This window comes from Melanerpes formicivorus, unplaced genomic scaffold, assembly GCF_026170545.1.
Source record: "Melanerpes formicivorus ecotype bairdi unplaced genomic scaffold, bMelFor1.0.p_v2 SCAF_38, whole genome shotgun sequence".
NCBI lineage: Eukaryota > Metazoa > Chordata > Aves > Piciformes > Picidae > Melanerpes > Melanerpes formicivorus.
Genome location: NW_027142390.1, coordinates 3,316,236 through 3,329,084, shown reverse-complemented (window position 1 = coordinate 3,329,084; position 12,849 = coordinate 3,316,236). Strand labels below are relative to the sequence as shown.

Sequence of the window (12,849 nt, the reverse complement as noted above, 5' to 3'; positions counted from 1 at the left end):
ATCCCTCACATCCCTCCTGTTCCAAGAGCAGCCTGTATGAATTCAAAATCCACTCTCTTTCAGCCAAGTGTCACTGTCTCTTGTCAGAGTTGTGCATCTCCATGTTCCTGTTCCCGGCAGCAGGCTGGTGCCACTGCCGTCCAGTAGCACGCTGAGGCCCAGATGATACCTGCCTCAGGCCAGCACATCCAGACCCTCCAGGTAGTGGTGATCTCTCTAATTGTGTTAGTGAGCACTGCATGACTCTTACCATTGCCACTTATCTAATGCTGTGCTTTCCCAGGGTTTGAAATGGGAATGGGATGATTTAGAATCATAGAATCAATAAGGTTGGAAAAGACCTCAGAGATCATCAAGTCCAACCTATCACCCAACATCTCATGACTAACTAAACTATGGCTTCAAGTGCCACATCCAGTCTCTTTTTTGAACACTTCCAGGGACTCCACCACCTCCCTGGGCAGCCCATTCCAATGGCAAGTAACTCGTTCTGTTATGAACTTTCTCCTCACCTCCAGCCTAAACTTCCCCTGGCACAGCTTGAGACTGTGTCCTCTTGTTCTGGTGCTGGTTGCCTGGGAGAAGAGAGCAACATCCATCTGTCTACAACCTCTTTTCAGGTAGTTGTAGAGAACAGTAAGGTCTCACCTGAGCCTCCTCTTCTCCAGGCTAAGCAACCCCAGCTCCCTCAGCGTCTCCTCTTAGGGCTTTTGCTCGAGGCCTCTCCCCAGCCTCATTGCCCTTCTCTGGACACATTCAAGAGTCTCAATGTCCTTCTTAAACTGAGGGGCCCAGAACTGGACACAGGACTCCAGGTGTGGCCTAACCAGTGATGAGTACAGGGGCAGAATGACTTCCCTGCTCCTGCTGGCCACACTATTTCTGATGCAGGCCAGGATGCCATTGGCCCTCTTGGCCACCTGGGCACACTGCTGGCTTGTGTTCAGCTGGCTGTCAACCAGCACCCCCAGGTCCATTTCTGCCTGGCTGCTCTCCAGCCACTCTGTCTGCAGCCTGTAGCACTGCATGGGGTTGTTGTGACCAAAGTGCAGCACCCAGCACTTGGACTTGTTAAATGACATCATGCTGGACTCTGTCCATCTGTCCAGCCTGTCAAGGTCCCTCTGCAGAGCTCTCCTACCCTCTAACACCTGCTCCCAACTTGGTATTGTCTGCAAATTTACTAATGGTAGACTCCACCTCCTCATCCAGATCATCAATAAGGATATTGAATAGGATTGAGCCCAGCACTGATCCATGGGGGACACCACTAGTGACTGGCTGCCAGCTGGATGTGGCACCATTCACCACCACTCTCTGGATTCGGCTCTCCAGCCAGTTCCTAACCCAGTGCAGAGTGTTGCTGTCCAAGGCATGGGCTTACAGCTTGGCCAGGAGTTTGCTGTGGGGGACCGTATCAAAAGCCTTGCTGAAGTCCATGCAGACTACATCCACAGCCTGCCTCACATCCACCAGGCAGTCACCTGATCATAGAAGGAGATCAGGTTGGTCAGGCAGGACCTGCCCTTCCTAAATCCATATTGGCTGGGTCTGATCTCTTGGCCATCCTGCAGGTGCTCTGTGCTTGCCCCCAAGGTGATCTGCTCCATAATCTTTCTTAGCTTTCTGCTAGCTGCAGGGGTTTCCACCAAGAGCATGGGGGAAGGGCTTTCCATGGGTCTCAGGTGCATGCCAGAAACCCTTTCATGAGAGAGTCCTACATTCATGAGTGAGTCCAGAGGAGAGCCCCAAGGATGATCCAAGGGCTGGAGCACCTCTGCTATGAAGATAGGATGAGGGAGATGGGGTTGTTCAGCCTGAAAGAGACTGTAGAGAGGGGAACTTATAGCTGCATTACAATACTTGAAGGGATCCTACAGGAAGGTTGGAGAGGGACTTTTCATAAGGATGTCCAGTGACAGGACAAGGGGAAATGGTTTGAAGCTGAGGGAGAGCAGGGTTAAACTGGATCTTAGAAAGAAGTTCTTCCGTGTGAGGTTGGTGAGACTCTGGAATAGGCTAACTAGGCAGGTTGTGGATGCCAGTTCCCTGGGGCTGTTCAAGGCCAGGCCAGATGAAGCCTTGAGCAGCTTAGTCTAGCTAAAAAGGTGCCCCTGCCATGGCAGGGAGGAGAGTAGATGATCTCTGAGGTTCTTTCCATTCTAGGATTCTAACACTCAGGAAACATGCACTACCTGTACAAAGGGGTTTATTGTAATAATTGCACCAATAAAACCTTGGATAGCTATCTAGAAAACCCATGTGTTGTACCATAAGCATACAAAACCAATCAGACATCTAAGATTACTTGGGCAAACACAGGCCTATCAGGAGAATGTCATCTTGCCAACACACGGATTGCATGAGAATCCCAGAGACCATGCCAAGATTCACATATAGGGTACTAGCAACTGGGGAAAAAACAACCCCAAACAACTACAAACCCTACCTTTCTACACTGGCACTTTGTTCTTCAGTTATCATTAGGTGAATCCCTCTTGAAAGCATGGCCGTTCAGAGTGCTTTTATTATTTCTAAATACATAAACATGTTAGTTGAAGACGTTTATCACATCGCAGAAGAAATAATCCCTCAGGTTTAGATGAGGGAGAAACTAAACATCTGGAGATAAACTCTGTCAATGAGATACCACTATTCTCATGCAAGGGAGTTTCCTGTGTTAACATCATAGTATCACAGTATCAGTCAGGGTTGGAAGGGACCACAAGGATCATCTAGTTCCAACCCCCCTGCCGTGGGCTGGGACACCCCACACTAGATCTGCCTGGCCAGAGCCTCAGCCAGCCTGGGCTTAAACACCTCCAGGGACGGCGCCTCAACCACCTCCCTGAACAACCCATTCCAGGGTTTCACCACTCTCATGGGGAAGAACTTCCTCCTCACATCTAGCCTGAATCTCCCCACCTCCAGCTTCATTCCATTCCCCCTACTCCTATCACTACCTGATATCCTGAGAAGTCCCTCTCCAGCCTTCCTGTAGGCCCCCTTCAGATACTGGAAGGCCACAATGAGGTCACCTTGGAGCCTTCTCTTCTCCAGACTGAACAGCTCCAACTCCTTCAGTCTGTCCTCATAAGAGAGGAACAGATTTAAGGCTGAGCTATATTAATTGTATTAATTGTATAGGTGTTTAAGCCCAGGCTGGATGAGGCTCTGGCCAGCCTGATCTAGTGTGGGGTGTCCCTGCCCATGGCAGGGGGGTTGGAACTAAATGGTCCTTGTGGTCCCTTCCAACCCTGACTGATACTATGATACTATTTGTTAAATCTCAAGGATAAATCACTAATTCTTTATGCCTCCAGTGCAAGCAGTCACCTCCTACCTTCACCTCTGAGAAACATTAAAATTACTTCCTTGAAAAATAGGCCAGATCTTCAAGTGCTGCTTCCAGGTATTGCTCTGAACTGTTTCCACCATTGCACCATTAAGCAGCATTTGAAATTGTCCTGTTATGATGCAACGTAAAGGAAAGATGGCATCCATTATTCACGTCTTCTGAGCACAACCCAGTGTTAAAAACCCCTCTGTAACTTACTGCTTACTGTAGCTTGCTTCAAAATGTTTACACAAGGGTCTGTGTGTACGCTTCTAAGAAGTGCGGAAAGAGGACATTAAAATACATGGCATTTGCACAAATTGGCTATTTACATTCACGGGTCTAAAGGGCAGCTGAAAGTACTGGGTTTCCAAGATGGTGAGTTTGCTGAGGACAGCCATTCCTACACCTTGCTCTGGTAGTATCCAGTGTTGTTACTACAGCAACAGCACGTACAGCCTCGCGCAATCTCTGGACGCTGGTGGGTGTACCCTGATACACTCTCCTCTTCCTTGGCAGTGTGACACAGCAGTGACTCTGCTTACCTAGGGCTGCACAAGTTACATGGGACCCACGATATAACCTGGGAAAACCAAGGACTGATAAATTTGTAATAGTTGAAAGAGAAGGAAAAACAAAAACATACTTGCATCCACCAGGGTGTTCACCTTTGTGCTTCTTGAACCTGCACAGATTGCTTTCTCTCTGCTAAGCAGGCTGAAAGTGTTTCTATCGCCTTAAAGCTCCCTATTTCTTTCCAGCCATGCAAGGATCTTAGAAAAATCTTCCCAGTTCGGGTTTGCTGTTGTTAGTAAGAACATAGTTAAAAGGAGCACAAGGAAAGGATTAGCAATATCAAATAAAACAGACAGCCCTTCTCCAGGCTGAAAGGCTTATGAATTATGCTCACTTAGCTATAGCTTTGTCAGATATGTAACATTTATGATGTATACGTATCCTTTTCCTTCCATTCAGCTAGGATGCCATAAATCCCACTTGTTTGGAACAGCTACATCTGGGCTGCTACACATGAAAACAGCAAAACAAGGGCAGCTGCCTTCTTCAGGGTGGAACTGAAACACTTAACACTGTAGCTTTACAACCAACTGACTTCAGAAGTAGAATTCTTAAGGGACAGCCATGAAACATCTGAAAAACCTTATTCCACGCATTAGGCGAGTTGTCTGATGAGCCAGAAAAGGAGAAATATATTAACAATAAAGAGTACATAGAATTTGCATGCAACTGGAATGCATGAAGGGAAACAAATGGATTTTTAAAAAAAATCATGAAGGCTTTGAGGTGAAGCTACCTGTCAGAGGGCAGCATTTTAAAAGACAAGAGAAAAAAAAACCAACATGGGAACCATGATCCAGGCATCGAGGATTGGAATGGGTTGTCCAGGGAGGTGGTCGAGGCCCCATCCCTGGAGGTGTTTAAGACCAGGCTGGACGAGGCTCTGGCCAGCCTGATCTAGTGTGGGGTGTCCCTGCCCATGGCAGGGGGGTTGGAACTAGATGATCCTTGTGGTCCCTTCCAACCCTGAATGATACTATGATACTATGAAATACTGAATGATTTCTGATGGAGGAATCAAGAGAGGAAAAGGAGTGGAGGAAGAGAGGGGCTGGACTGGGTGAAAAACCATCAGGGGTGTAGAATGCATCTGTGAGTCATCAGCACATAATAGAAGCTGAAGCCATGTGAACGCCTTGAAATAAGGCATGGGGAAACGAGAGCAAGACAAGGTCAAATTGTGGAAGAGAAGGAAAGGCTGGATGGGGAGCAGGGGAAGAATGTAATGAAACAAAGAAAAACAAGATCTCAGAAGCAGCAGTGACTGTGCAGAGAGGTCACGGTGAACAAAACAAGGCTCTTCAAACCTTTCAGAGACATAAATAACATATAAATAGCAGCACCCAAAGTGGACTCAGCACAGGAGAAGCTAAAGTGGAGGTTGTATAACTTCATCTTGTAACAGGGGCTAGGCTTGGCCAAGAGCTAGAACAAAGAAAGAAAAGGGGGAACAGGAGTGAAAGGTCAAGAGAATATAGTATTCCAGCATGTATTACCATTTGGGATATGTAGCTGATTCAGGAAAAAGCCCATGGCAATGGAAGCAAGAGCAAAAGAGTTAATGGGGCAGTGACTGGGCCCAAGTCCTCCACACGTACCTACAGTTTTCCTTGGTTTCATGCATGTCCCATAGGCAACAGAGAGAGGAAAGCAGGCTGTCAAACGTAAAGAATAAATCTCTCTGAGAAGGCAACATGGAAAACTGACACCGACACAAGGAGGAAAAACACTTCACAGCATATGTGATGCCAGCTGCCTCTGGAAATAGTCTTAAGCTTTATGAAAAAGGAGCATATTCATCCAAATAAAACCACTAGCAAACTAGGGCAAAGCTTCTCAGGAGCTATCGGTGAAAGAATTCATCATGACACCAAAATGAATCTTCATTTGGCAAACTGCAATGCTGTCAAATAGTCTAAAACCCAGCACTGGAGGGGAAAAAAAGCCAAACATACAGGCCAGACATAAGGAGATCCACATTGCCAGTGAATCTGTCTTCATCACCTCCAGGGCAGATTTCTCCATTTCTGTCTATTTTGTCAGTACAGTTAGATGACCTATCAGCTTCCTGAGACTAACAGCACCAATACATAGATGATGAAGCTTAATAAGAATAATAAAATTACAACAGCCAGAATAATCTAATTCACGGAACGTAGACAGGCTGAACAACACAATGCTACAAATTCCCCCCTTGCAAGAGGAACAATCTGCCAACTCAGAGTCACCACTGTAATATTAGCACTGAAAGCTTCTCCTCCTTTTTTTAATAAGCTTCCTAATTCCCTTTATATTCCAAAATCAATTTTGTTTCAGCACAAGTTTCCTTAGAGAATATAAACAATAAGAATGATTGAGGTGTGCAGGATGCCACTTTCGATCACATGAAGCACATGTGAGAGCCTCTGGCACCAGAATGGGCAAATACACATATAAAAATTTAAATATTCATTGAAAGAAGAACAGATAGGGGTTATGAAACCAAAACCAAACAAAAATTGAGAGCAAATAAGCACACCAGCCCTCACATTTGCCTCCCCTTGGTGAAACACCAGCTGTCCAGGGCTGCTGGCTCCAGCCACTGCATAGTGGGTTGGTTCTACATTCTCTCCAGATCTCCCCCTTACTCTATCAAGGACATCTGAAGTCACTGACTGGTTTGAAGCTCATTTGACACAGGACAGAGGTCTCAGAAGCATTACTCTCCTACGCTTTAGTGAAAACTAGCTACCAAGAGAGAAGAGCTGCCCTGCCAACGCTCCCACTACATGAGTACTTACACACGTCCCATCAGACACAAGCTCAGGTCCTGGGAACTGACACAAACTGACGAAGAAAAATCAACTGCAACCCCAAGACATAAATCCAGGGGAGACATCTCTTCCAGAACTGCTTGAGTTTTAAGCTCCCATATTCTAATCCCCAAATGGAGCATCTCTCAGGAGAGAAAAAAAACAACAAAAAAAAACAGGTAGCGAGATCTATCTCCTACCAAAAATGAGTAATGACCGCAGCCGTTACAGGAGTGCTTGTTTCCTCCACAACTTGGGCTGCCTTGCTGCTTTCTTCCCCCTTCTCCCTACTGAGTCTGCTTCTTACAAATCATCTGAAATTTTTTTCATTACAGGGGTCATGAACCCCTGAAATCTCCTCAATGTTTTGGGGAAAAGTTTCATATTGATTGTAGAAAAACTACAAAGATCTTCTATATTTTTTCTTCCTTACTGCAGAAGGTAAACGTTGCAGAGCCTGATGCTTAACAATATCCATGGGGATCCCACGAGCAACAAATGTTGCTTGTTATTAGCTGACAACATCAATTAGATTTCATGGGATATGTGATCATAAAGGAAAACTGAATATGAAGCAGCAGCCAGCTTTAAATGCAAATATTGTTGTGACAGCAATAATTGGCCAGAAGCAGTGTCAGATGCATTAAAGCAACTCGTATTTGTTGCGCTCCTTGATTAGTTTAGGTCAGAAGGGATGTCTGCAGTTATATGGAAGCTTTTAACTATAAATCATCACAAATATTTTGTCCCTTGCATCATTTGATTTAAACTACCCACTGACAGATAAACTGTATGTAATCCAGTCATAAGGATTTCTTGCTGCTCAAGCAAACTTTCCCACTTATGCACCCAAAACATATGCAGGATGAAATCAAGCCTCTGCAGTTCCAGTGCTAACCCAATTAAACGCCCTGCTCTCTGCAGATGGAGAAATTATTCACGTGCAAATGCATTGCAAAAGATGCAACACCACAAGTGGCTTTTCCGAGCAAGGCAGAAATAGCACAGCTAAGTTGCTTTTAAATATCACTTTAGTGACATGCACCAACCTCAGGACTGGTGGTGGCATGTTGTGACTCTAGCTCAGGGAAGAACAGCTGCCAGGGAGCCCGGCTTGCATAAGGTCTCCCCACAGCCCAGCCATTGGTGTCAAAATACAACATGTGTGAAGCCCTATCTTAAGCCATGACACAGACACGACACTGCACAGAAAGAGAATGAAATTCACACTCAGAAAAATAATTATTTGGAAACAAGTCAGGTGGTCAGCTTTAAAGAGGAAGATATAAACTTAAAGCCATTCTGATTTAGCCTTTCCTACCCTTTTCTACTTGTGCATGGCCTATAAACAAGATAGTAACTTAATGAATCATCTGGAAACTAATGCCACAGTCATTTGGGATAGCTTAGTAACTAGTCTTGCTGAAATTACACCAACACATAGAAATTTAAAGCTGTAACAGGCACATTGTTTCCACAAGGGCAATTGTGACAAATCCAGCTCATTTTATTAAGAAAACATTACAAAACACCCCTTTTATTCATCACATGGATAAAAGTCATTGCAATTAGGATACTCATCATTTGCACTCAGGATCTACCATGGCAGCTACACACTTCAAAACTTCAGGATTAATTCCAGTGCATTACTTTGAATCCTTAAATGCTGCAAATGCCAACACCCAAATAGCACACCCCCCCCTCCATCCATCAGCTTCTCAGATGAGAAATGAGTTGGTTTAACATACTGAAAACACAACACAACTGCACTGTTACCACAGCACGCCTGAGTTTACACATTTTGTGCACAAACACAAGTACTTCTTGTCTTTGCATGGACACAAGTTCCAAGTCGCACCATCCTACAGTGATTTTACTCAAATCAGCCACTTTGCACGCAGCACCATGGGACAGTTACAAGGTCAGTACATCTCCGAGTAATACATTAAGTACATCTGGAGATTGCTGTTCACAATTAGCATGGGATTACAATGTGCAGGGCCAGGGTTTGGCAGGCACTCAAGAACAAACCTGGTTATTAGCCAACATGGCCCCATGTGGTATCTTGTCAGTCAGCCAGGCCAGGGCTCCCCCTGCACAAACAAGTCATGCCTGAAATCAATCCACCACCTCTTAAAGTAACCTGTGTGCAACAGCATGGGAGTCTTTCCCATATCCTCATTTGGGGTATCTGACAAAAATTGAGTAAAACCAGGAATCAACTTCAACTAATTTTAGCCATTGGAAGAAGCTAACTATACAGACTAGTGAGTTTGGAAGGTCATCATTCTCTTTTATTCTCTCATACAATTTAATTACTTAACATCTTACACTCTTGGAGACTGCAAGTCAAGTACTAAGTCTGTGACAACAGATTAACAGCCTAATTATTTGACTTTAAATGGGGGGAAAAAAGGCTTCTGGGGAAAATTTGAGTAGATTCACAGAACTGAGCACTTCTCAGACCCAAGGCTGGTGTTTCCTCCGCGGTGTTTTGACAACTTTTACCCTTTCTACTGTGCTCCCCTTGAGACTGTCCCCAAGGACCCGCCCCGCTCAGGGTGTATGGACACAAGGTTACATTATAGCCTGTAAATTCAAACAAACAAACAAGAGAGAAATGAAACAGAACAAAACACATGGAGTCAGGGGAGAGTATCCACCACATCATTTCTTTCAGAAGAAAGCTGAAATGTTCCCCCCGAATGTACAGTGTTCTCCAGCATCTAAAGTCCAAAATTTATACCCATCTCAAAGGGAAAAAAACAAACAAACACATGGACATTACACACTGAGGTTAAGCCCCAAGGAAACCATGCAACTTCAGTGAGCAATTGAGAACACATCCGTAACACTTCATCGGCAATTAGCTATCATCCACAAGTTAGATTTACCAAATCTCTTACTCATAAGAGCAGAAGGAACATTGATGCAATTAAATTGAGAAAAATACTGATGTAACCAGGCTGGGGGTTTTGGTTGTTTGGATTTTTTTATCAAGTTAGATGGATGATACATTAAAAAAATAAAGTGCTAAAATCACTTAATTCAACAACATCCTACTACTGGTACACATTGTATTTATAACTTAATCAGTTCTGGTAACAAAATGTTCTATTTCAATACAGACCCTTCCTTTAAATGACCTCAAAACGAGTTCTGAAACAAAATCCTCCCCAGGAAGCTCTCAGCTTTGGGCCCTTGTCCTGCATAACTATCTCTACACTAATGCTCTCATTAGATGATGTGCTGATTTAAAAGGACTGGCACCTTATGCAAATGGATATTACTGCTTTTAATTGCAGCCATAATTATGGGCGTGCCTCACAGCTGAGTAAGGGCCACATTAAGCAAACTTACTGGAAACTTTGCAAACTGCTCCACAATGTATTGGATGAGCCCCAGGAATCCCACAACCCATATTTATTCAGTCCCATCTCTCTGCCGAGCACTACAAAACAACCTGACCCTTTATGGGATCACTCCAAATTGTACTTGATTTAGTATGGTCTAACCTAATGTTAAATAGTTTCTCTTTGGCATTTAGCACTACAAATTATTTAATTCAGAATTAATGTTTTTAAATGTTTTTTAAAAAGAAATCTTAAAGAGTCTCTAAGTTCTTTCCACGCCTTTTGTTGTTGTTGTTGACTTCCCCACACTCCAAAATGCCACACAAGAGGACCTGCTACAGTCAACATTGAGCCCGACTACAAAGTGTTGGGAATGAGGAGCAAGAGAGGTATCCATTTCAGCAGCTCCCCAGCACAAACAAATCACTGCTTCCTGAAGACACTGGCACAAGCCTTCAGGAACAATGAAGGGTTTTCAGCTCAGCCACGGGTAAGTGGTGGCCCATCACTGCATTTCAACAGCTGAATCAGGGTCCCCTCGCTTTGGAAACCACCAGCCTTACTGAAATCTGTTTCCATACCCTGGGCTGGAGTCAGATACGGACAAAGCTAGCAGCTGCCTAAAGCCAGCAGGAGCAAAGCTATAGCTGTAAACAAGAGCAATCCTCTGAGTCACCAGGAAGGAGTCACAGCCACTCTACACTCAGTGACACCCAATTTTCTATGGCACCAGGCAGCTCAGGGTGCCAGGTCAAGGCTCCCCAGCACTGTTAATAGAACTGTGTGCACCACCACACTGCTTCTGCCTCTATCCCCTTCTCCTTGTTCTGCCCCACAACTGCAAGAAGCTGCTAGGTTTATCTTCTAGCCTATGTTACACAAGTTCCTGGAAAGCAGAAAAACACCCAAGCCTAACCAAGACTGAGCCCACATTCAAAAGTTTTGGTGCACTTGCGTCACAGCTGTCATCCTGCATTACACAAAGCACTTAACAAACACACCAGACCACTCAGCCCTCAGGGACAGCCCTTTCCAAGGAAGGCTCCAAAGAGCCAAATCTCACAGAGCAAGATGACAAATATGCGGATTATATTTTTTTATGATGTTGCCATCAGGAATAGGGAAAGAACAACTAACTGATTGGATCAGCATTTGCCAAAACCACTGATTCTACAGCTTTCCTTGGCCAATGGAAAACATCAACACTTGGAGGAACATAATGCAAATACACCTCCCCACAGACAGCTAAAACACAAATCCCTCACGGCACAGCAATTGCTAAAAATAACTCGGAAAGCAAACAGCCACTGGCACACCATGATTGCCTCTTTCCAGGCCACATCTCCCAAACCTTACTCTGCATTTGACTGTTACCCAGCAATTCCCTTTCCCCACCTCCCAAGTCTTGGAGATGACGGTCACCCTCGCAGCCTGGTGGGGCTGGAAGGGAAAATGCAGAGCAAGGTGTCCCGAACGCACGACCACCCCGCTTCGAGCTTCTCCCCGGCGCACCGCGACACACGTGGGACTCTCCGGGGTCGGGGGCTGGGGGAAGTTGCGCAGCCACGGCTGGGAAGGGGCGCCCAGCCACGGCCCAGCAGCCCTGCTGCGGGCGGGGAGGCGGCGGGGGGAGGCCCCGGCGGCCGGAGCTCCTACCTCGGCAGTGCCGGCCCTGCGAGCAGCGGCTGCCGCGGCGGCAGCCCCACATCTGCGGCGGCGCCTCGGTTCCGGCGGAGGACGGCCCGGCGGTGTGCGGCCGCGGTGAACCCGCCGACAACAGCAAAGGCGGCAGTAGCAGCGGGTCCTGGCGACCGCGGTACCCCGCGGAGGTGCCCGCGGGTGTGCGCGCCCCGTGCGGGGCGGGGCGGCGCGGCGGGGACCGGCCCCGGGCAGCCCCCGCCCCACCGGGCAGTGCTGCTCCACCCGTGCCGGCCGCCGCGGGAAGGGTGCGGGCGCGGGCCTGGGAGAGCTCTCCTCAGCTCGGCCGCTGCTGCGGAGCCCCTGCCCTGCCCGAGGCCCGGCCCCTCCGCGGGGCACCGGCTGCTCCGAAGTGAAGCCGCTGCCGGAGCGGGCCCAGCCGCCGTCCTGGGACTCCAGCCGAGCGTTCACTTTCTGCGCAGGGTTTCACGTTTCCTGAAACGAGCCCAGCTTTTTAATAATGTTTTAATTTAACGGGGAGAGATACATCCAAGATCAGACTTGATGAGGCCCTGGGCAGCCTGATCTAGTTGGAGGTGTTCTTGCTCACTGCGGGAGGTTATGACCTTCGAGGGACCCTTCCAAAGCAGTGCGCTCTGTGAAGGGAGGGGGAGGTGGGACAACCGTGGCCATTTTGCAGACCTAGATGTGAATGCAGCTACCGTGGCAGAAGATTCGTATCGACACACTCTAGAGAAAGGGGTGGCTTCCTAGCAGCAAACACTTAGGCTTGCTCGGGAGCAGCTGTGCGCCATGGGGTGGACAAGCAGGAGCCACAGGTGACCCCAGTACGACAGCTCCAGGCAAGGTAAAGAAGCAAGTAAGAGCTGAGACCCAGCATGCAGTGAGCCGAGGGGTTCCCAGGTAAAGCAGATCTGTGCAATTACAGCCTCTAAAGTGTGCTCAGAGCACAGCCACCTACATGCTTTGTGCTGGAGCTTTGCCATAGAGGATCCCTGAGGACAATTTGGAAGTTCAAACTTGGTGACAACAATCCTGTAGTTCCTTATATTGCCCCTGTGGTGGTATGTGTCTATGTTACCTTGTTCAAGCACTGACATTATTTTTGTGGCTTGGCTTCATTAACAGTTTT

General features: G+C 46.8%; 1 protein-coding gene across 2 annotated transcripts in view; it reads right to left on the bottom strand.

Annotated features, from left to right (window-relative positions):
• The window catches only part of LOC137450885 (6-phosphofructo-2-kinase/fructose-2,6-bisphosphatase 4), a 64,092-nt gene extending 52,188 nt beyond the window's left edge, over positions 1 to 11,904 (bottom strand). Inside the window, exon 1 of one of the 2 annotated variants that reach the window (XM_068157865.1) lies at positions 11,715 to 11,904. In XM_068157865.1, the coding sequence (XP_068013966.1) occupies positions 11,715 to 11,766 (52 nt within the window). In that variant the 5' untranslated portion in view covers positions 11,767 to 11,904. Of the gene's footprint in view, positions 1 to 5,511; positions 5,537 to 11,714 lie in introns of those variants that run through there. The other variant, XM_068157867.1, reaches the window with a different exon arrangement.
• Positions 11,905 to 12,849: the final 945 nt, after the last annotated feature.